The 24,129-nt window shown below is 44.8% G+C and overlaps 1 protein-coding gene across 1 annotated transcript; it reads left to right on the forward strand.

The window, feature by feature from the left end:
* Window positions 1-378: 378 nt before the first annotated feature.
* On the forward strand, window positions 379-14,993 carry Il12b (interleukin 12b). The gene is made up of 8 exons (NM_001303244.1): window positions 379-434; window positions 4,353-4,440; window positions 8,124-8,390; window positions 8,777-8,894; window positions 10,448-10,665; window positions 11,267-11,445; window positions 12,834-12,958; window positions 13,540-14,993. Exons 2-8 carry the CDS (start codon window positions 4,353-4,355, stop codon window positions 13,550-13,552), a joined length of 1,008 nt encoding a protein of 335 aa, NP_001290173.1. The 5' UTR covers window positions 379-434; the 3' UTR covers window positions 13,553-14,993.
* The last annotated feature ends 9,136 nt before the right edge of the window (window positions 14,994-24,129 follow it).

Raw genomic sequence — 24,129 nt, forward strand, 5'->3', positions numbered from 1 at the left:
TGGCATGAACCATGAACTCGGTTTGGGGCAAGTCCTTCCTTTTTCTGCAGTCTGTGGAATCGGGAGAGGTTAGCCATTGCCGCCTCTATTCACCTTAGGCATGATGTAAACAGAAATTAGTATCTCTGCCTCCTTCCTTTTTCCACACCCCGAAGTCATTTCCTCTTAACCTGGGATTTCGACGTCTATATTCCCTCTGTATGATAGATGCACTCAGGGAGGCAAGGGGGGGAGGGAGGAACTTCTTAAAATTCCCCCAGAATGTTTTGACACTAGTTTTCAGTGTTGCAATTGAGACTAGTCAGTTTCTACTTTGGGTTTCCATCAGAAAGTTCTGTAGGAGTAGAGTATATAAGCACCAGGAGCAGCCAAGGCAGCAGAAGGAACAGTGGGTGTCCAGGCACATCAGACCAGGCAGCTCGCAGCAAAGCAAGGTAAGTTCTCTCCTCTTCCCTGTCGCTAACTCCCTGCATCTAGAGGCTGTCCAGATTCAGACTCCAGGGGACAGGCTACCCCTGAACCAGGCAGCGTGGGAGTGGGGTAAGTGGATTCTGGGAGCATCTCGGATGGCTTTCCCCGCTGGTGGAAACCAGGGGCTTTGACGACAGGGGCTTCAAATAGTCATTTAAAAAGTCAGCTAATTACAGATGTGATGGCGCACACCTGTAATCTCCAAATCTGGGAGGCAGGAAACAGAATGCACAGGAGTTTAAGGCCAGATTCAGCTGTGTAATGAGTTTGAGAGAGTCTCAAAAAATTGAGCTACTAATAATATGTGCCAAGCATTGTGGACAGATGTGTATTTGATAGAAAGGTTTGCTTTGTCTATATAGACACATATACTATGTGCATTTTCTTAAGTATTAATGCATATGTGTTAAGGAGTGTTGTTAAAATTCTGTTCTTGCCTTAAGAGTGAAACTTAAAAAAAAAAAAAGCCTTTCATGTACCCCTTCAAGCCTAAGCTCATCACTGAATGTCCTACCTGTGATGGCCTTTAGAATCAGCTATGATAATCAAAGTGGAGAGCTGGGTTTGGGGGTTCCTTTGGATTTTAACTAACTTTGCCACCTCTTCAAAACTGGAAAGCCCAAGGCATGTTCCAAACTATTTCCTAAAGGGTTCTAAAATCTGTGAGAAAGGGAAGGCTAATCTTCATGGGTTGGCTTCCTCTGCTTGCCCAGGTGAAATCATGAGCACCAGATGGGGCAGGGTGATGGGGCAGGGTGACATCTTGCTTTCACCCAGGGATCACTGAGCCTCAGCTGGGGGCTCCGTTTGTTCAAGCAAGGCATTTCAAGATGAAGTTAGGTCACCCCCAAGAATTCATTTTGCTGAGATCTGAAATACTGTGATTATTGCACCAACAATCCATGGACTCTCTCTAGGCTAGATTCTGGATATAAGACTAGACAGATATGACCTCTGTCACACACCTCGGTATGGGAAAGGGGGGACAGACATTAAAGACGTAATCAAATGATTGTCATTTCAGCGATGCTGAAGGGGAAGAGTAGCTATTTGGGGTCCTGTTTTCATTTGGGGCTCAAGCTGGCACTTTCTGTGGATCATTTCATGAACTCCTAACCTGACAGAGTTATTTTTAATCTAGGAGTACAGGCTTGACAAAGTCAACACAACTTGTCAAGGTCACATAACTAACAAGTGGCAGACTGAGGTCTGTTTGGCTGTAGAACCAAGGCCCTTTGCCCGTGCCCTCCTTGCCATCCCTGACAGCCACGCCATCTGTACTGTGCATTGTTGTTTCTGGGCATTTTTATTTTTACATATCATTTCTCTTTTAAATTAAAGAATAACAGAATGAAACTTGCAAAAGGGATGTCCACTCAGGCACCCGCTGGCAGCAATGTTTGGAAGCATTTGCATGCTCTAGGGAGCTAGAGTATCCAGCCCAGGGTTCCTGTGCTCTTTGCACAAGACTTTCAGGACTTAAGAAAACTAATGAAAACAAACAAACAAACAAACAAACAAAAAAGAATTGTTAAAACATAGCATATGGAAGAATTGTGGAGTGAGAGGGAAACAAAGCCCAGCATCTGCCAATCAGCCTGAAAGCCAAAGCCTGGCTACATACTGCACACTTTTTTGCTTGTGCAGATTTGATTAAGAGGCGACCTGCCATCATCTCCACCCTCTGCTGGTCTTCTATGATCTAAGATGTAGGTGATGCCGAAATGAAGATTGTTCCTTGGACCATTGCCAGGGCTCCCTTCAGCCTGAAATATGGTTCACGTGTGATGCTCAAGTGCATCTGAGGCTGACAGAGGAAATGCTTGGCATGTAGCCAAAGGGGAAATCCCTGTGTTGAGAGCATATGAAGAGATCACCAGGAGATGCCAGGAATCTCTGCCTTTTTTCCCTGCCCAGAGTCCTACCATCTGGGTTTCACAGCCGTGTATAATTGCATCACCTTCTCTGGGCATTTCTCTCTACAGCCTGGCAGATTTTTATTTTTCAACCCAGTGTGCACAAAACAGAAAGAATTTCAATTTTTTTCCTTAGCTTTTTACTAGTGCAAGGTATTATACAATGTCATCTCACTGCATGCCCAATAGCTCTTGAAGATCACATAAGCCTTATGTCTTTTTATATGAAGGCAGTCGGGCTCAGAGGAACTAAACCAACACCAAACAGCTACTGAGTAGTAGGGCCAGAATCCAAGTCCATGTCTGCTTGACTCCAAGCCTATGAATGTAGCAACCAGCACCATTTCAGCTTGTACTTGTCTTGACTATATGATAATTTGGACCTAGACATGTCCTGACTCCTAGTCCTGTCTCTGTCATGAAAAAGAAATCATAGCAGGGCCCTCAAGAGGTTAGCAGTACTTCTGTTCTCTCAAAGGTCGTGATTTCTGACCAAGGCCTGTTTATTTTTAAGGCATTTGCCTATAACATTTAAGCCTTAATTCATATGGGTTAGACTGTGGTCTCTCAAATCTTGTTCCTGACGGGCGGTGGCACCCTCCAGGATAGATGAAAAGTATTTCTGAAGGGAATTAGTAATCTACACTGATTATCTCAACCACATTTATGAGTGAGGTATAATCTTTACAGTCTAAAGGTTTGTGTTGCCCTGGTGTTAATCTAGACTGGGTTACAATACAGGATGGTTACTGACTTATCTATTTCATGATAGGTTAATCAATATGGTACAGTCTTCTGCCAAAGAACACCTTGAATTTTAGGAGTTCTGGACTCTCAAACCTAGCTAGCACATTTGCCCTCACAATGTGTTCAATGGATCATAACATCAGCTTTCAGCACCTCCAAGACATGTTAAGTCAGACACTCTGTTCTGGGCTGAGACCCAACAGTCTCCGTGAACCCAGGTTATACACACACCCAAGCTTAAGAAATGCTGCATTTTGTTGTGAGGGAGAGAATTATTTTAGAATTTGGAGTAATCTCTGCCTAGGTTTAAAAAAACCTAATCCACTACAGGTCCTTGTCAGAACTTGAAAGTTTACCCTGTGTCACCTTTCCCACACCTAAGCTGGTCCTCTAGCCTGGGGCATCCCAGTGCCTACTGCACAGCAGGGTGATTCGGATGCCCAGTGACACTGTTCTCGTCCATACTGGCAGCATGGCAGTACTTTCCCATTCTGTTCAAAGCTCTTTGGGTATTATGTTAATATTACAATCATAACTAAGGAAATATCTGATGACTGTGGACCTGGGAAGCCACGGTCATCTCTAAGTTTATGTTTCTGAACCTTAAAAAAAAATAAATAAGATGGGTGTGGTGGCTCTCGCCTTTAATCCCAGCACTCAGGAAGCAGAGGCAGGTGGATCCCTGTGAGTTTGGGGTCAGCCTTATCTACATAGAGTTCCAGGACAACGAAGGCTGAAAGTCTGTCTTAAGAAGAGGGAGGGAGGAGATGATTGTGGATATCAGGAAGACAGTTCAGCAGGTCACATTACTTCTGCACAAGCCTGGTGACCTGGGTTTGAACCCTGAACCCAGAGTGAAAGGAGACAGTCAACTCCCAAAAGTTGTCCTCTGACCTCCACACATGCACACATACAATAGTCATACATCAATATATTTTTAAAAAACAAAATGGTATCAGGTAGCTGGGCCCTATGATTATTTAAGCTCCAGGTAGCCTCTAGTTCTTTATTTGGAGATGTTTTTACCCAAATCTAGAAGAGACCTCCTATAATCCTGGTCCAACAGTGTGAAAAGAAAGGGGAAAGTGAGTATTTGGAAGGCAGATAAGCTGTTGATCGGGTTAATTGGATAACAGTTGACATTCTCTCTCCCATTTCCCCGCCTTTTCCTTCTCCTCTGCTCCCCTTCTTCCTCCCTCCTGCCCCTCCTCCACACAGATGTGTCCTCAGAAGCTAACCATCTCCTGGTTTGCCATCGTTTTGCTGGTGTCTCCACTCATGGCCATGTGGGAGCTGGAGAAAGACGGTAAGCAGCCTTTTCCCTGTTTTCTTTGGAGCGCCAGCACCTAAACTTGATCTCCAGGCAGCCTGCTGGGAAGGGATAGTGAAGTCTGAAGTAGGCAACCGTGCATGGGATTGTCTCAGGAAAAATCCTCAGGGAAGATGGAGGGTTAGCGTCTCTTCCTCCACCTATCTCTCTCCCTTGTTTGGTTTTCATGTTGGATGACAGGAAAGGAGTTTCAGGTGAACTATGGTGGTGTGTGGGATATGATCTTGGCCTTAGATACCAGAAAATGACTCTTCTAAACAATTGAAATTCCCTAATAGAGAATTTGTAACGTAGCAAGATTGTCTTCTACCCTCTCTTGTCTTGCATATTACAACGTGCTCTCAGTGGGCACCATGATGGTTGTCCTCTGGCTATTTTGGGATTGGCATTCACACTGACTTGGTTTCAGGTCATGGCTCTGCCAGGTATTGATACTGAACCTTTGAGGCTGGGTAGTCTTGTGACCTCAGTTTTCTTTCCTTTTTTTTTCCCCCAGACAGGGTTTCTCTATATAGCCTTGACTTGTCCTGAAACTCACTCTGTAGACCAGGCTGGCCTTAAACTCAGAAATCTGCCTGCCTCTGCCTCCCGAGTGCTGAGATTAAAGGAATGCACCACCACTGCCTGGCTGACCTCAGTTTTCTTAATTGGGTGTTCAGTATAGCACAGCCCACATGGACTATTGAATATGTTAATAAATACAGAAAATAACATATGGTAGAGTGAGCAAGCACTATTATTTAAAACAAAAAGTCTCTGAACTTTTCATTATCCCAATGGCAATAAGATTATTAGTAGACAAATAATGAAGGCATAGAAGGGGGTGCTCTCTGTCCTCTGTCCTTGTGCCATGTCACAGTTAGCAAATGTCCATCAACTCAGTCCTCAGATGGTCGTCACAGGATCTCAAATGTTTCATGGAATACAAGGTAATCAAGTCAGGAATTTCTGCTTTTATAGCTACACTTTAGTAATAATTAATATTTATTTAACACTCAATTTCGCAACAACCATGTAAAGTAGGAGCTATCTGTATTCCATTTTACAGATAGTAAAAACTGAGGTTCAAGAGGCTAAGTAAGTTTCCCACAAGGTCCAGAATAGAACTTGATCCCAGTTTAGTCTCACTTCAGAGCCTGTGTGCTTAAATGCTAGATTTTACAAGTAAGGCGTGAAGCAACTATTTCCTGTGGCCATAAAGAGGAAATGGGTGTAAATTATAAATGAAAAGATTTCCCAGCTGCTGATTAGAAATAATCTTCTGAGAATCCAGGAAAAAAAAAAAAGGTGAGCCTTTTTTTCATTCTGAAGAATTACAAGAGTTTGAACGATATTCGCAGGTAAAGGTGCTTGCCACCAAGTCCGATGACCTAGACTTCATCACTGCGATCAGCATGATGGAAGGAGAGGATCGAGTTCTCTAAATTGCCCTCTGCTCTCAAGACATGAGCTGTGACACCTGTGCACACACACACACACACACACACACATGAAAGAATTAAATGCAACTTTAAAAAGAGTAATCTCCAGCCTGGCCACCCACGCCAACAGAATTTTGGATGCTTTCCTAAGTAAAGCCTTTGCCACAGCCAGATGGACAACTTAGGCCCTGGCAGAGTTAACCCCTTAGTTACTTCTGACCTGATAAACCACAGAAATTTCAGAAAAGCAACAGGAGAAACACAGAGAGAGCTTGTGTTGGAGTCACAATGGTGGCCCGAAGCCCAGCAGATATCTAAGCTCTGATTCCAACGTGTCCAAGAAGTTCTTTCCCTGCCCTGGGGCTAAGGTCTTCTAGGGTTTCTGAGTTCAGGTTCTAAAAGGAAAATAATAGACAGCCTGTTTCATGGCCTAGGGGACAAAGGGAAACTGGGAGCCAAAGGGTCCTGTGCACTGGAATCAGCTCAGGCTAACGATTTCTGAAGAGCTTGGCCTCAAGTGATTTGTACCTCTTATCTTTGCTCCCCATTCAGCAGTGACAAATCCCACTGATGTAAAAGTAAGAGCTTAGCATTTCACAAGGCTTTAAGCTCCAATGCCAATCACAAAGCCACCATTCACAGGGCACTTAAGGAAACTGTCTTAAGCTTGCATACAAATTAGTTTAGATGTTACCTTCTAAAGAAAGCACTAATATTTTGCTTTCTTTTTTCTTTTTTTAAAAGAATGACATCAGACTAGGGCATGGCAGTTCATGCCTGCAATCCCTGAACTTGATAGATCAAGACAAGAAGAAAGCCCAATTTTGTGGCCAGCCGGGGCTATAAAGTAAAATTCTAAGTAGCTGGCTGTCTCTTCCCACCCCCGAGGCCATGGCTCTCTGAAAGCCCTTTGCTGGCTCTGCTCCATAGCCGTGCTATTCCAAAACCCAGGCTCTTCACCACTATGCCTTCCATATTCAATCAGGCATCAGATGACTGGGGCCATCCTGATCTGACTCAGCAACCAAGAACAAACCTCACTGATGGGTTTTCAGGTGATGCTGATGATGGAGGTTGAAAGACGACCCTGCTTTACGGGTCACTGCATTAAGCTAGTCTTTCGATTAATAATTGATATGTAGGTAACCTTTGAAGCTTTGTCACATGAGGCTTTGGTGTGACCCACTCCAGAATACCTTATGGAGATATTCTGGAGGCTCCTTCAGAAACTAGCATCAGATATCCATTGCACAACACAGGAGACAAAAGATCCGAAAGACACCATTTGTTACCCTTCACACTTGATGGGACCTCACTTAGCCCTTGGCCATCAGCAAAAACAGTTCCTTCAAAAACTGAGACAATCATCTACTGCTTTGTAAGAGTGTAAAATAGCTTTTAAAAACAAGTAGTTAATGGCAATCTCCGTCCACAAATTTCATGCAGAAGAGACTTAAAAAAAAAAAAACCTAAATCTTTCTGGATAATTTTAAGAGTTTTTCAGTGCATTTGCCTGGCTCTTTGGCCTGTGCATGACAGTGATGATGATGATGGTGGTGGTGGTGGTGATGATGATGATTTTAAAAAGCTAGCACAGGGTTATCCTGCCGTAACCTTAGCTGTGCTAAGGTGCATGCTTTTTTACCATCTATCCTCACAGCTAATCCTATTAGCATAGACAATATTGTTCTTACCATTTTGTGAGGACTCTGGGGCTACTGGTGGTTCAGGACCTTGCTCAAAATCTCCTTTGCAATTAGAGAAGATAGGATTTCTGCATCTTTCTTTCTCCACACCTATGCTTTAAGCCACTATGTTATTCTGCTCAATACTCTGCCCTGTGTATTCCCTGTGAATTACAACTGGAAGCTTACTCCCCCTCATCTCCATTCCCAACACACACACACACACACACACACACACACACACACACACACACACTAGTGGCTTCTGACAAGGAATCTTGTGCTGTTTGCATCTTTTCTTGTTTCAAGGTCTTCCCTTCCTAATCAGAGACCGATTATTACTGGCCACCTGCCAGTTAAATGACTCGGTGGCAGCTATAGAACTGTTTCTCTGTTCTGTCCCCATGCCCTGAGATCTCTCAGCAAGCACTTGCCAAACTCCTGTGAGCTATGACGTTCCAAGGGCCATGGGTGTGTCAAGACACTGAGTGAAACCCAGTTCCCGGGGTTTGTGAGGCTCCTGGTCCAGGTCCTCACTGCTGGTGCTCTCCAGTTTATGTTGTAGAGGTGGACTGGACTCCCGATGCCCCTGGAGAAACAGTGAACCTCACCTGTGACACGCCTGAAGAAGATGACATCACCTGGACCTCAGACCAGAGACATGGAGTCATAGGCTCTGGAAAGACCCTGACCATCACTGTCAAAGAGTTTCTAGATGCTGGCCAGTACACCTGCCACAAAGGAGGCGAGACTCTGAGCCACTCACATCTGCTGCTCCACAAGAAGGAAAATGGAATTTGGTCCACTGAAATTTTAAAAAGTAATTCCATCCCCCTTGACAGTATCTTTTCTTCTACCCCTCCTTAAAAAGTAATAATTGCAAGTGTGTGTGTGTGTGTGTGTGTGTGCGCGTGCGCGTGCGCGTGCACTGAGGCTCAGAAATGTTTCTCATTTCCTTTGAAACAGGAACTCTCATTGGCCCATAGCTTACCAATAAGCTTTCTTGGTTAGCCAATAACATCCAGAGACCTTGTCTCAAAAAAAAAAAAAAAAAAATCTCACCCTTGTACCATGTAATGGCCAGTGATCCATCCACAGTAAAAAAGAAATAAATAAATAAAATAAAAATAAAAAATAACAAAAACAAATTTCTTTATTAAAAGAAAACTCCTAAATATTTAATTTTTCTTTTCTTTTCAAATGCAGATTTCAAAAACAAGACTTTCCTGAAGTGTGAAGCACCAAATTACTCCGGACGGTTCACGTGCTCATGGCTGGTGCAAAGAAACATGGACTTGAAGTTCAACATCAAGAGCAGTAGCAGGTAAGGGAGCTGCCATGATTTCTCAAGGTTTTGTGTGATCTACTTCATAACAAAAAGAAGTACAAACTGCCCATGGATTATCAGTGACTGGTAATGGAACAGCAAAGTCAATTCTGTATTTTTTTTTTCAACTTCCCTCTGCTCGCCTAAGGAAATAGCATGGAGCTTTAAGCCAGCCCTCTGAGACTAGTTGGCTGGGTAGTTTGAATTCACTCATCCGAATTGCCTGGCCGTGCTTCATTAAGGCTCACAGCACCATGGGGAGGAATTAAAAAGAAGCCACAGCTACAAATAACTGGCCAGAGCTCGACCTTGTGTCAAAAGCAGAATTGAGTGCTCCAGGGCCTTGCTGTTGGAAGCCCTGGAACAGATTCCAGAACCCTCTGAGGCCTTTCGAGATTTTCCTAGAGCCTTTTCAACTTCTTCCCCCCCCCACCCCCACCCCCCAACCGTTATTCTGAAGTTCAGTTTCCCCAATGCACTTGGGCTTTTCCTAAAAACATCATCTCCCAGGGCTGCAGAGCGGGTGTGTCAGACTGCTCTACAGCTGACTTTAGTCAGCAACTAAATCCCTGAGCCACATGGAGGGCAGGGAGTGAGCGCCCTGGCTCTCCCACTATTTAAATGAATAAACGGGGGACAGGGGGTGTGGGGGGGACGACTCCCTTTTCCATCTTTATCATGAATTTGCTATGACTTAACTTAGCTAAGGAAAATAATGGTTCAGGGTGACATCAGAGTCCTTGTTGCTTCTATGAGAATTTTCTGATCTGGTAAAGGTGGCCCCAAAGGAGACCAGTGTACAATGCAGATGCTTACATATAGAAACATGCCAGACCTCTATGTGCTTTAAAAAATTAGACAAGCACGATACATTTTCCTGCTAGAGAAATCTTGCACGTGTTCCTGAAGAAACTAGTACATGGATAAGGGTCAGTGGAACATTTTGCATAATTAGCAAAAGCATGCTCAAATGGAACATCAATGTGCATCTATTGAAATAAATAACTCAACTTTCGTGTTCTGTTTAGAGAACTCCCCCACAATACTTTCAGAGAGGAAAAAGACGTTACAAACTCATGCATATATATTTTTCATTTGTCTTTAAAGTTGTGCTACTCTTTGGATAAACTACATATGTACATATATGTCTGTGTGCATGTCTATCTTAAATATTCATTTGGAAAAACTCTAGAAGTAACAAACTGTGAACAATGTCTATATGTGGGACTCAGATTTGAGTAAAAAGGAGAATTGTGGCGACACGCATGTTTTCTTTATAATCATCTTTGTTGTTATAATTCTTTATAATTCAGCAGTTTCTCTTGCATTACGATATTTTCAGGTTCATTTAGGCAGAGATGCAACTTTCAGTCTCTTACAGCTAAGCTTCCACTCTGCAAAGGGCAAGGGGGTTTTTGTTTGGTTTTGGTTTTGGTTGTTTTATTCCACTGGAGAAATCCAACCAGCTGGACAGACTGGCCTCGGACTGTAGACACCAGGCACTCTATCTCTGATCTATAATACAGAACTCATTCTGTCTTTGCCATCAGTTCCCCTGACTCTCGGGCAGTGACATGTGGAATGGCGTCTCTGTCTGCAGAGAAGGTCACACTGGACCAAAGGGACTATGAGAAGTATTCAGTGTCCTGCCAGGAGGATGTCACCTGCCCAACTGCCGAGGAGACCCTGCCCATTGAACTGGCGTTGGAAGCACGGCAGCAGAATAAATATGAGAACTACAGCACCAGCTTCTTCATCAGGGACATCAGTGAGTTTTGCCTGGGAGCAGGTGCTAGGGAAGCAAAGACGATGTCTGCCACGTGTCCATGATACCCTGGGGCATAGGATTGGCCTGCATTCTTTTCCATTCTCCTAAAAAGCATGATACAGACACTACCCTCTTCATCTTACAGATGAGGAAATTAAAGGGTTAAGCTAACCTTTTTCCAGATCTCAAATCTCACAGACAGCAGACCAGACCCAGACCTGCCCCAATGGTGGCACCTAATGGATTATGGGTTAACTACATGCTTAGTGTAAAGCAGAAACCAAGCACAGGGAGGGTTCCCTGATTGCTGAGCCCAGATACGAGACTCTATTAAGCAGAATGACTCAACCAGTAGGGACTTCCGGTCTGTGCAGTGCAGAAAGGGTTCTAAAATGTAGGATATGGCCAATAATGGTGACTTCCTCGAGTGGAAAGATCACTCTCAGCAGATCCCTCACAGGTGCTGCCCTGATGCTCAGAGAAGTGAAAGAGCTATTCCAGAGACTAGAAGGTGGAGGGCTCTGTCAGCCAAGCTCAGGAGCCTAAGTCCTAGCTCCAAAGCCTGGCCAGGATAATAAAGGATGCTTGTCTTCTTCTGCAGTCAAACCAGACCCGCCCAAGAACTTGCAGATGAAGCCTTTGAAGAACTCACAGGTGGAGGTCAGCTGGGAGTACCCTGACTCCTGGAGCACTCCCCATTCCTACTTCTCCCTCAAGTTCTTTGTTCGAATCCAGCGCAAGAAAGAAAAGATGAAGGAGACAGAGGAGGGGTGTAACCAGGTAGGATTTATGCAGCCCATGTTGGGGCCATTGGAAAGATCCTGACAACCAGGTGCTTGCCTCAGGACCAGAACTGTGTTAAGGGCTCTCCATGTGAATCACACACAACCTATACAAAGTCCCAAAGGCAGCCAGTATTGCTGTCACCTCTCCACAGAGGCCAGGAAAGCTCAGAGAGGCTATGTTTTGCCCACGTTCTTCCAGCTAGAGCAGTGGCAGAACCAGTACCCAGCAATGGTTTGATGGAGAAAGAGATGGTTAGCTCAACCACTTCAATTCCTCCAGTATAGTCGATTGTCAATCCTCAACCAAAGTTGTTCATGATATAGAAACCTGGGATCCAGGAGCCTATAATGATTGTTTAAACTGAGTAAATATAGTAAATGCTAAAACATTGATGCTGGGACCCACCAAATAAGGATAATCTCTACTTCCTTAATATGAGCAATCATTTCACCTTACAAGATGTCCACCTTTACTGGGCTAATATGGTGACTTTCTACCTTTCGGGTCCTTAGCACAGTGATCTCTTGCTAGGTTTGAGGAACACTTTTATGAGCATTTAAGTCACAGAGCAAAGGATTCTTCCAACCTAGCATTGAGAATGTGATAGCAATTCAGCTCAGAGATTCAACCACTTCCTAAAAGCAGGAGCAAAAAATGGGATTATTTTGAAACAGATTTTAACTGCTACCTAAGTTTCATCCCTGTGTGTATGTATTTAATATACCAATCTTAAATAGGTAATGTCTAGTGCTTTCTACTTGCTAAAAGCTTTCTACGCATTTTTACATAAATGTTGTATTTAGCTGCTGCAATTCTTAGAGGCAGGCATCCTGGGACCTACTCATGAATAAGGAGAGACACAGAGAACCAGAGATATTTTCCTGAAGCACCACAGCTGTTTAGTAGCATTGCCAGGATTTGAAGTCACTTTTGTAAGCTGACAGGCATGGTAATTCTTGATGTCAAGACAGCTAAAGAAAGCTGGTCTCAGTCCCAACATCAGCTTCATATGGGAGTGGTTACCCATGGGACCTTGGGGTAATGCTGCTACTTCAAGAGGCAGAAGGGGGAGCAAGCCATTTCTGTTGGAGTTTACTAAATAGAAAAGTGAGAGTGGGGTGGTGGATGAATCATGCTGGAATATGAAGACCTGAATTTTAACCCCCAGAACCTCTGTAAAACTGAGTAGTAATGCCTGAACCTGGGCTCTGGAAAGAGGTGGGACACATACACACACACACACACACACACACACACACACACACACACACACACACACCTCTGATTATAGCTTCTACCAGCAGGTGGTGCAAGGGGAGCGCCCATGCCAGCCTGCCTTATATTGCCTAAAGCCCTTACTTAAATTTTCCTCTCCTTTGCAGAAAGGTGCGTTCCTCGTAGAGAAGACATCTACCGAAGTCCAATGCAAAGGCGGGAATGTCTGCGTGCAAGCTCAGGATCGCTATTACAATTCCTCATGCAGCAAGTGGGCATGTGTTCCCTGCAGGTGTGTGAGCAGGACCGTGAAGCCCAACCACACCTGCACATTTAGTGGTCCTGGTGGAGGACAACAGGAGGCTTGTGAGGGAGGTGGGGGTGGAATTCCTGGCATAGGGATTCCAGTCAGAAACACATTTGTTCATCAGCAGATGTTAACTTGATGTGTATGTTAGGTCAGGCACTATGCTAGGCCAAGGATATTACAATAAAGAAAACAAGCATGGGTCCTACCCTTGTACAGGGAAAGGCAAGAAGGACCAGAGGAGGAGGAAATCAGGAGTCAGAGTATGGAGAACTTGGAAGTAGACAGAAGTTGGAACCATATCTTAGGGGTTCTGGGGAACCACTGAAGTCTTTTTAATAAGGAAATATCCCAATCAAAGCCCTTTTAAGAAAAATCTCTCAAGAGAGTCCCTGGCAAGCATGAGACCAGCTGAAGTCCAAGCCCTGTAAGGAAGGGTTGGGCTGTCTCGCACAGAAATCCTCAAGACCCAGTGTCTGGGGATAATAATGTGTGGTGTGAAATAGGAGGGTATTGAGGCTATACCTCTGACCAATATGGACTTACCTACCCACATTCCTTTACAGGGTCCGATCCTAGGATGCAACGTTGGAAAGGAAAGAAAAGTGGAAGACATTAAGGAAGAAAAATTTAAACTCAGGATGGAAGAGTCCCCCAAAAGCTGTCTTCTGCTTGGTTGGCTTTTTCCAGTTTTCCTAAGTTCATCATGACACCTTTGCTGATTTCTACATGTAAATGTTAAATGCCCGCAGAGCCAGGGAGCTAATGTATGCATAGATATTCTAGCATTCCACTTGGCCTTATGCTGTTGAAATATTTAAGTAATTTATGTATTTATTAATTTATTTCTGCATTTCACATTTGTATACCAAGATGTATTGAATATTTCATGTGCTCGTGGCCTGATCCACTGGGACCAGGCCCTATTATGCAAATTGTGAGCTTGTTATCTTCTTCAACAGCTCTTCAATCAGGGCTGCGTAGGTACATTAGCTTTTGTGACAACCAATAAGAACATAATATTCTGACACAAGCAGTGTTACATATTTGTGACCAGTAAAGACATAGGTGGTATTTGGAGACATGAAGAAGCTGTAAAGTTGACTCTGAAGAGTTTAGCACTAGTTTCAACACCAAGAAAGACTTTTTAGAAGTGATATTGATAAGAAACCAGGGCCTTCTTTAGAAGGGTACCTAAATTTAAAAGAATTTTGAAAGGCTGGGTATCGGTGGTATATGCTTTTAATTCCAGCACTCAGGAGACCAAGGCAGGCAGATCTCTGTGAGTTTGAGGACAGCCTGGTGTACAGAGGGAGTTCCAGCACAGCCAGTGCCACACAGAAATTCTGTCTCAAAAACAATTAAAAAAAAAAAAACTAGAAATTGGAATCCAGGTTTGGGTCTGTAGCTCAGACGGCAGTGTGCTTGTCTAACATTCATGAGGAGCTGGCTTTGGTCCCCAGCACTGCATAAACTAAGTATGTTGGTACATGCCTTAATTCTAGCACTGGGGCGAGAGAGGCAGAGAACTCACAAGTTCAATGTCATCCTTAGCTACACAACAAGGCCAGGCTGGACTGCATGATAGCGTGATATAATATCTCAAAAAGAAAGGAAGGAAATAGGGGTGGGGAGAGTCGGTTGCTTACCTTCTTGGCAGGCCTCACATCCCACACTCATAAGACACAGGAGCAGAGACATCCTGGCTGTCTGGAAGAACAGAAGCTTTTGGAATTTGAGGGAAAATATAGTGTAGCTGTGACAAAAGGGCATAAAATCCAGGGTGACTTAATCGCCACACAAATGGATGCAAAGAAAACCATCCAGGTTCGCCATGTCATCAGCCTGAGTGATCCTAAGGTACAGATATGACCAGACAAGTTCCATCGTGCCATGAAGATACTACGGCTACCTCAGGACACAATGGCCACACTCCTTGTAGTGACTTGCGTATGTTTTTCATGTGTTGGTTTATTTGTTTATGCTTTCTGAGATGAAATAAATAAAAACTCTTCTTTGCAGTCATGGTTTCTGTACTTGCTCAGCAGAGTCAGGCATTCTGTTTCGGAGCCTATTTGGGTGCATCCCCTCCCCCCAGCCCATCATCTAAGAACTGCTTCTCCTTGCAGTGATGTCATTTCCAATTGTGCAGAGTTGACCCTTCTTCCCTTTATAGTATTTCCAGCATCAGCATTTTGCTGAGCTCAAGGAAGGTTCCTGAAGGCTTCCCAGCAGGGACTCCACCAGGGCACAAAACTGCACCGTGCCCTCTTTAGGGGCTTACTACTCCAGCATCAATACTGAAATGATTCTCTGATTCCCCCTTGACTTAGTTTGCTCTTATGACTGTGCAAAACATCACAACCAAAAGCAATTCAGGGAAGAAAGGGTTTATTATCGTTTACAGCTTGTAATCCCATTGAGAAGGGAAGTCAGAGTAGGAACTCAAGACAGGAACTGGAGTAGTCTGGGTCCTTTCACATCAACCATCAACCAAGAGAACACCCTGCAGGCTTGCCTATAGGCCAATGGGACTGGGAGGTTTTTCTTAGTTGAGGTTCCCTCTTCTCATAAGACTCTGGGTTTCTAGGACTCTAGCAAGTTGACAAAAACTAAGCAACACACCCTACACCATTAAATAAACCTCTCAATGTGTCCGGACATGCATTAGCCCTTCATGTTTGGGGTTTCTAATGACTCCTGTGTTCTTTTCCCCTCAAAGAGACCTCATTCCTGACATTGCTTATAAAATAAGACTGGACACATTTAACCCCACTAAGTACTAAGACACTCACTGTATATGATGTCCTAAGATCTCATCAAAAAGAGAAGTTCGCTTTTTTCAGATCATGGGCAGGGCCTGTTGTGTCCTCCTAGTGGCTCCTATGTGCTGAACTTTGAGAGAATGGAGATCAGCATCAACTCTCTGCTATTCTGAAAACCCAACAGGGCACATCTGAGCCTTCTTGCAATGGCAGGATGATTTTTTGGTAGCGTTACTTGCTTAGAGCCCTGGTTGTGCTTTCAAGAAGGATAGGAGGAAGTTTCTATCATCAGGTGCAAGCCTTTGGAGCACAACGTCCTGTTATGAGCCCACACCTGGGAACAGGGAATGGCTTCTAACAACTGTCAATCTTCCCATAAAGTCTTTCATCTAGTGATAGCAAAACATTTAGTAGGTACGAAATGAACAGTCCTAGTAAGGAAAAGAATAATCATATTTTATAAGCACAAAGACCTAGGACTGTTTTGCCAAACTTCCAGCAAGCTTAGGGCCACCTTAACTGTTCCGGCCCTCACCATACAGTGTCTTTTCAGCTATGACCTCTTAACATTTGATTGACTTCAGTGCACGCGAGATAGAGTTTCTCTATTTAAAGGACAGATTTTCTTAAAAGTCAAGTCACTGGATGAAGTAATGACACTGGGTGCCAGCCACCAGGCCCTGGTGTTGTTTCTACCTGCTCCAAGCCCTAAGATCTGCTATGACCGTCCTGCTGAGGACAAGGTATGGCAGGCGAAGATGCTTCCAGTAGTGGACACAACAGGGTTCTTTGTGCTGGTGGGGCATTGCCAGTGTCACCAACAGACCATGAAGCACTCTGAGACTAGAGTTCATTCTTGAGGTACAGAAAATGCAGACGCCCAAGGCTGCATTCAGACGCCCAAGGCTGCATTCAGAAGCCTGAGGCTGCATTCCTAGTGGAGCATAAGGCACAGGAGGGCACCAGTGAGCACTGGAAGCTGAGGTCTGGAATTGGGTGCAGAGCCAGTAGCTACTGCAATAGATGAGTTGAAGCAGGAAGCATTAAACAAGAGAAGTGGCAAGCCCACCTGACCAGGAGGAGCAGGCTTGGGCGCAACGGAAGGAGAAAGGACTGTAACCACAGGAGTTCTTTGGCACATTTCTCTCTATGAAGTGAGGACCAGTGCTTCATGTCATACTCAGCAAAACCAAGGAGGCCAGTTGTGGCCAAAGAGAAGTAAGAAAACCCAACTGGAGAGATGCTGAGACACCCTGGTCTTCCTGACAAAAGATAGAGCTATGAGCATCGTTGCTTAACGTCTTCAAGACCCAGCTTTCTCACCCTTTTAATGGGATCATTGTAATACCTACCTCATAGGGAAGTTGTAAGGATAACAGGCTATGGGAGCTAAAAAGTAGATGCTTCCTGTACCCACCACAGGAGTCATGCCAATTTCCTCATAGACAAGGCAAGTTAACATGAGAAAAAGAGCACCAACTTCATTGAATTCAACCATTTTGAAAATGAACACAGGCTCAGAGCTTCAGAGGAAAGCGCTCTATGCTTTGCTTGAGCTGACAGCAGATAGACATATGATCCGGTGAAAGGGTCTGGTCTAATGGTGAGAGACTGGGGACAGGACCCCAGCAAAGCCTGTGTGTTCTTTTTCTTCATCATCTCTTTGTGCAGCAGTCCTTGCTCCCAGAAATGAAGCAGGACACTTCCGGTATGAGGGTTCTCGAAAAGGGAAGGAAGAGGGAGCAAGGCAGAGCTCACTCTCCAGGCTTTGTAGCTCGCTTGGGTGTGCCTCTAGCTTCTATAATCTATCATGGAGAATGCAATTTTATTTTATGTGAGTTGCTTTGGCGACACAGAAAAAGAGGTGGGAGATGTAGAGAGCAATGGAACTAAGTGGCAGGTTCCAACAAAGTCGCAGCATGCAACAGGTCTCACCTGGGAGGTTTTTTAAGAGGGAGGGGGAAGGGGACAGAAGCTGCTTCTGGGGGGAGGAAAGAAGAAGAAAAGGGGAAAGAAAAACCCCCACATCTTTTTAGTCAGCCCTAGGTGCATGTGCAGGAGGATATGTGACAAGGCTCACAGTGGGAATGTGTCACCTCTGCACAGCTGGTGATGACACATCTTGTTGTAATGCTGAGTCCCTCAGGACTCAGGAAGGTGCCTGGTTGCTAACACTGTTCCCTTTGCACTGGCTGGGGAGGTGCCTGATTCCTAACCTTCCTCTTTTTATCATAAAAAGGAGAACTAAAAGGTGGGCAAAAGTGAGGTGGGGATTGGAGCATCAGATCTCTTAAACTGCTTCCCGCTGTCCACAGGAGTCATCAGTTTCAGGGTGCAGTTGATCCTCACCATCAGGACACATTTGAGAGTTGGTGGCATCAGGATCCTCTGTGGCCAGTGCTTGGTAATTCTGTAAGAGGGAATGGTTAATCTGTTTGGTTAATTTTTTTTTTGATTTGTCATTGGAGGAATGCTGAGAAGAGGTTGATGAAACAGGGTTCAAACAGTAAACACAGAAAAATGAGAGGGGGGGTCAGGAAGGGCAGTATCATTTCCATGTGGGGGTTTTAAAGTAGAAGGATTTTTCTTGGAGAAAAAGGCAAAAGCCACTCTCTTTAGCTGTAAAAATGCCTAGTCCCTGTCAGTTTTGAAGTACTACTGCTGCCAGAGAATCGATCTGTCCTTGGAGAGTAAGTATGCTTTGGGCCACCTGTTGAAGATCTTAGATGAACTGGAAAGAGGACTGAAGGTATAAGGTTAGGGAGGTGGCCAGTCCTGCTGTTCTGGGGGCTACACTCGAGGTTATTCCTGAAACAGCCAGGAGGGGCAGGATTAGAATTGCCCTTCTGTTATGCTGGGCAGATGGCTATTGAGTCCACAACTGGGATTGCTAGGGGCTTTTCTGTGTGGATCTCCTCTAATTTAGGGAAAAGAAATACTAGTGTACAAACTCCTGACCAGCTGACAGGTAGACAGTGATATGCCTGAGTACCACCAAAAATTGGCATCTTCTAGACTGTAGGGCTTTGCAGTAGAGACAAGTTATCTAGTTATGGTCTTGCATCCGTCTAGGGAACTTAATGTTCCTACGGGATGTGTCGTCCTGGATGCCTTTAAACAGTCTGCCACACCAAAGAGGATGATGTAGAAAGGGTAGGGGGTCGTGGCAACACCAGGGTCAGGGAGATTGATGAAAGGCAAAGCAAGGCTAAATGGCAATTGTGAGCTGTTTCCAGGGAGACACACACGGTCAGCAGTCTCCAAAGTGGCCAGGTTGGCAGATATTAGAGAGCTGATAGGCTGAAATTAGAGTCTGGAGCAGAAGGCAAAGTGATAGGTCTGTATTATTTAGGAGAGGGGATGTCAAAGAAATAATGACCTTGGCAAAGTATATAATGACTTCTCCTGCTTCTCTTCTCTCCAGATATAAATTGTGCTTACCAGGAGCCCAGATTTGTTAGTGCAGTAGAGTTTGCCAGCAAAGCCCATTTCCCACCTAGGATTCCATGGGTCCTAAATATAGAAGAAGAGGGTCTGGCATAGTAGATAGAAAAGGTAATTGGTCTGTGATGTTGGCATGTGTAATTGGCAAGACCAATATGGGCAGCCCCCATATCTGTCTGGCCATTCCTTAAATTAATCCTTTGACTGGTCAAAAAAGAAACAAACAAAAAGGTCATACTATTTAAAAGGAATTGTGAGCATAAGGGTAGCGATAAGAATTCTGATTGGCTCCTAGCATTCGGCTATAGAGCAATTCTCTGATCCTATTTGGAGACTGTTTGTCATGAATGAGGGTTTCTCAAACGTTGAAGATACATAAGGGTTACCCTGGATAGAAACAAACAGGAGGGGGAGGAGGAGAAACCCATATATGATCCAGTAGGGTGGAATGCAGCTGCCAGAATGGAGTCTCATTCGTCTGAACTGGGGACAAGGTAGTTCAGGGTCTTCTGAAGCTTAAGGGAGCAGGGTCCTGCTGGGATCAATGTGTAAGAAGAGTTATTTTGAGGTAGAGGGGTAAAAGACTTGAGGTGAGTCAGGTGAATCCAATGAGAGTCCTTCTGTGGGGATCATGAGAATTACATTTGAAGCCGTCCTGCCATGTAGAGGAAAGAGGTGAAGGGTGATGGTCTGGAGGGAAGAGGGCCTGATCTCCAGTGTTGATAGGGAATGGACAGGAGTTAGTATGTGGCCATGGTAGATGGTGGTCAGTAAAGTTCCATAGGAGGAAGCAGATATGACAGAGTAAGGGAGTGAGTGGTGATCAGGGAGAGACGAGGGTTTGGGTGAAGGGCTGGGAGTCAGAACTGGTCCAAACATGAGCTCAAAAGGTGAGATGAGAAGAGATTGCTTGGGGAAAGCTGTAGCCTGAAAAGAGCCAGGGGTAGGAGTTTTACCCAATCAAGGTGAAGTTCCTGTGACAGAGTGACAAGAGTGATTTTTTAAGGAGCAGAGCAGTTAGACTCTTCTATCTTTCTTGAGGACTGGGGCTGGTACAGAGTATGAAAGTACCAAGGGAAGTTGAGGGCTTTAGATACGGTTTGAGAAACTTGGGGGTGGGGTGAATTCAGGACCATTGTCTGACCGGAGGGAGGCTGGGATTCCAAATTGAGGGATGATCTCACGGAGGAGATCAGAGACTGTCTGATCCCTTTTGCTGGTGGTGGGGAATGCTTCCACCCACCCTGAGAAGGTGTCCATCAAGACCAGGAGGTCCTTGGCATATTTAACAGTAGGCATGTGGGTAAAGTCCCAGAGTTGGGGATCTATTGTGGGGGTCCACCTGGGTGGCTGGCAAAGGAAATGGCGTGTTAGAGCCAGTAGATTGGGTAGCTAGGAAGAAGAGAGGGGCTACTGGTGAGCTTTAGTTCAGGCAAAAAGGAGGAGCAAAAGAAATAAAGGCTCCCACTTTGGCTAGAAGATCTCTTCCGATAAGGGGACAGGACACATTGGCCCTACAAGAAAAGAATGCATGAGAGAAGCACCCCTAAAAACTCGGTTGACTGGTATGATCTGGTGAGGTTGGCAAAGTTGTACCCCTACCCCAACAGTAGGGAAATTAAAAGGAAAGGTGGGTCCCCCAAACTCTGTCAGGACTCAGTAAGTGGCCCCATTGTCCAAAAGAAAGGAGATGTGTCTCCCCGATACCGTGATGACTCTCCAGGGCTTCCTGTTAGTGATGGTAGTGGTTGGTTCAAGGAAGCTCAGGCTCCCTCAGGCCTAAGGGATCAGCTGGAGGGCAATCTAGGAGTGACGTTCCTGTGCCACATGTGACATGAGGACAATCAGCAGCCCAATGTCCCTCTTGATGGCACTTTGGACATGGCAGGCCTATGCCCAGTGACCCTGCTGACCACATTTGTAGCAGGGACCTGGTGGTTCCTGGGTTTCAGGATGCCACGGAGACCAGGCACTTGCACAGGCTGGTTGAACGGCTGTGGCCAGCATACGGTATTTATGGTTGCAGGACTGTTCATCTCTCCCAGGGTACACCTTAAAGGCCAGCACTGAGACATCTGCCTGTGGAGTTAGGGATCTTCTCTCCAAATGTTTAAGCTTGGCCTTAATATTGGGTTAGCTTTGGGAAAAGAAATAGGTCATCAGAAGTTGTCGACCTGGGTTTTCAGGGTCTAGATTAGTATATTGTAAGAGGACCTCTGTAACACACTCTAAAAATTGAGATGAGTTTTCATGTTTGTCTTGGATGACTTCTTGGAGTTTTTCGTAATTTACTGATTTAAAGGCAACCTTATAGACACCAACCAGGAGGCAAGTTATAAATTGATCTCTAGCAAAAATGCCACCTGAGGTATTATAATTCCACTGGGGATCCTGGTTGGGCACTGCCTCAGACCCAATGGGGTGTGCTGTGTTGGTTTTAGTGCATTTTATCTGCATGTGCTCTAGTCTGTTCCCTAATTCACCTGCGTTCCTCGGTTAGTAGACTGTTAATTATGATTATATTTATGACCACATGGGACCTGGTGGTATATACACATACATATATACATATATACAATAAATACATAAATATATCAACTATAGTAATTATTTTATAATTATATAATTATATCAATCATATTATATAGTTATACTTATATAATGTATATAATTATAATTGTATATAATTTTAATTATAGTAATTATATTAATATAATGTGATAATATATTATATATGTATATATTTATAGAAATTCAGACTGTAAGATTTAGTGATATACTGAAATGCTTTAATAAAGGTGGAGGAATTAAAACCATAGGATCCAGTCTTTTTTTCTATTCAAGAAAGTTCACTTAATAAAAAGGGGACATGTACCCTAATTGGACCACCCACCCCAACAACTTCCCACAAAGGATGAACAGAGGCTTGGTTAGGCTGGGTAGGGGAAGAAGGAGGGGATTTGGCTGCAGAGTGAGCCCTGGTAGCAGTAGCAGAGGGCTAAAAGCTGTAGGTGGGGTGAAAGTCGGTGCTCGCGTGGGACTTAGGCTTAGAGCTGGTGATGGAGGGGAGTCTGGAGAAGCCAGGCCAGGAGAGGAAGCTGAAGAGGGCAGGAGAGTAGAGGAATGTGAAGAAACAAGGGGAGCAGAGGAGGCTGAAGAAGCCAGTAAGAACTGCAAAGAGGGGGCTCATTAGCTGGATCAAGGATAGCGGAAGTTTCGTCAGGTTGATTTTTTTCATAGCTAGTAGGAGCTGAGTTAGGAAATAGGAAGAACAAAAAGAAGGTTTAAAGCAAAGGTTAAAGAAAAAAAAAAGCCTAAACGTAGGAAACCTTCCATTTTCCGGATCGCTGGCAATAGCTGTAAAGTTCTCTTAAATAATAGGATCAAAAGTGCCATTGGGTGGCCGTTTAGAGTCATTATCTAGTGGATATTGGAGCAAAGTTTGATTGCTAAGACATATGAGTGGAGAAAACTTTAAACCAAGCACTGTTTAGAGGTTTTGAGATTTTCCAGGAAGCATCCCAGTGCGGAGCCTGCAGGAAGGGGCGAAGGGGTGAGGAAAGAATCCCCCAGGTGAGGAAAAAGGTTATTTTCTACCCAGAGCAGCACCTCAAGACAAGGAAAATAATAACAGGACACGGGCGGGACAAACTGGCTGAACAAGCCATCACATGACAGCCAGGGACCAATGGCAGATGCCTGGAAAAGCACAGCCCATCTAGTACCAGGATTTTTGGGAGAAAGGGAAGGAACTGTGCCTCAGAAAGAAAAAAAAAATCTCACCCAAAGGAAAAGGTCCTATGGTGGGAAGGGTCAGCAAGTGCCAGTCATAGCTGTGAAGACAGTGGCTGGGGGTTCCTCCGTCCCAAAGGACACCAGAGTTGCTGGGAGCTCAGCAGTCAATCCCTTGTGTCTAGGGTGTGTGGGGTGGGTGGGTGGGGGAACATGGCTTTTTATAGGGGCTGTGGTGTATACGCAGGACATGTGACAGGGCAACAATTAGAATATGTCCCCTCTGGGCAGCTAGTGATGACGTTTTTTCTTGTCCTGCCAGGTCCTCTGGGACTAGCCAGGAAGGTGCCTGGTTGATAACATTGTTGCCGGGTGATTGCTAAGAGCGAGATTTTGGATTCAACACCCCCTTCCAGTGTCCTTTTGCTTAAACAACTCCACGTGCCAAAATGTCACTCTGGACTTGCCTATCCCAAGCCCCAGTGATGCTTAGGAAGCTAATTTTCACTAGACTTAATGTGTGAGCTACATTTGTACTGCTGCAATAAAATACCCGACAGAAACCACTTATGGAGAAAAGGTTTATTTTAAGTCAGGTCTTAAGACTGATATTGTAACAGGGAAGGCACCCGGGAGTATCCTTTTGGCCACAGGAGAATGCTGGGAGATGTTTCACCCGGTCCTAGTTCAGGAAGAAGAGAGTGAATGAAGAACACAGAAGGCTGACTTTCCAGGGAGCATCTCTACCGACTTATTTCCACCCGCCAACCCCCACCTCCTAAGACTTGACAGCCTTCAAAATAGTGCCACAGCTGGGGGGGTGGGGGTGGGGGTGGGGGGTGGGGGTGGGGGGTGGGGCAAGTGTTGAAAACATGAAGCCATGGGTATGCCTGGGATTCGAACCACAATCCGTTTACACTGCTTCAGAAAAAGCATTCTGATTCTGGACTGAGCTCTGGGCAGGGCTAGGGGTGGAAGGCCAGCTGTTGAAGTCTCTGAGAGCTAGCTTGGGACGGAGGGATCATTCATCAACAGGGGAGTGGGGAGGAGATAATTTGGCTCAGAATCTTTTCTCTTACAATCAATCTGCAACCCCTCTCCCCCTCCACGTGGAGCTATCAAGATGCAGTGATTCCAGCCGCTGACATCAGGGATCTTACAATCTGTTAAGAGAGCATTTAACACACCACTAAAGTGAGTGAATTAAAACACAAG

Source organism: Mus musculus, chromosome 11, assembly GCF_000001635.26.
Source record: "Mus musculus strain C57BL/6J chromosome 11, GRCm38.p6 C57BL/6J".
In the NCBI taxonomy this organism is placed as follows: Eukaryota; Metazoa; Chordata; class Mammalia; order Rodentia; family Muridae; genus Mus; species Mus musculus.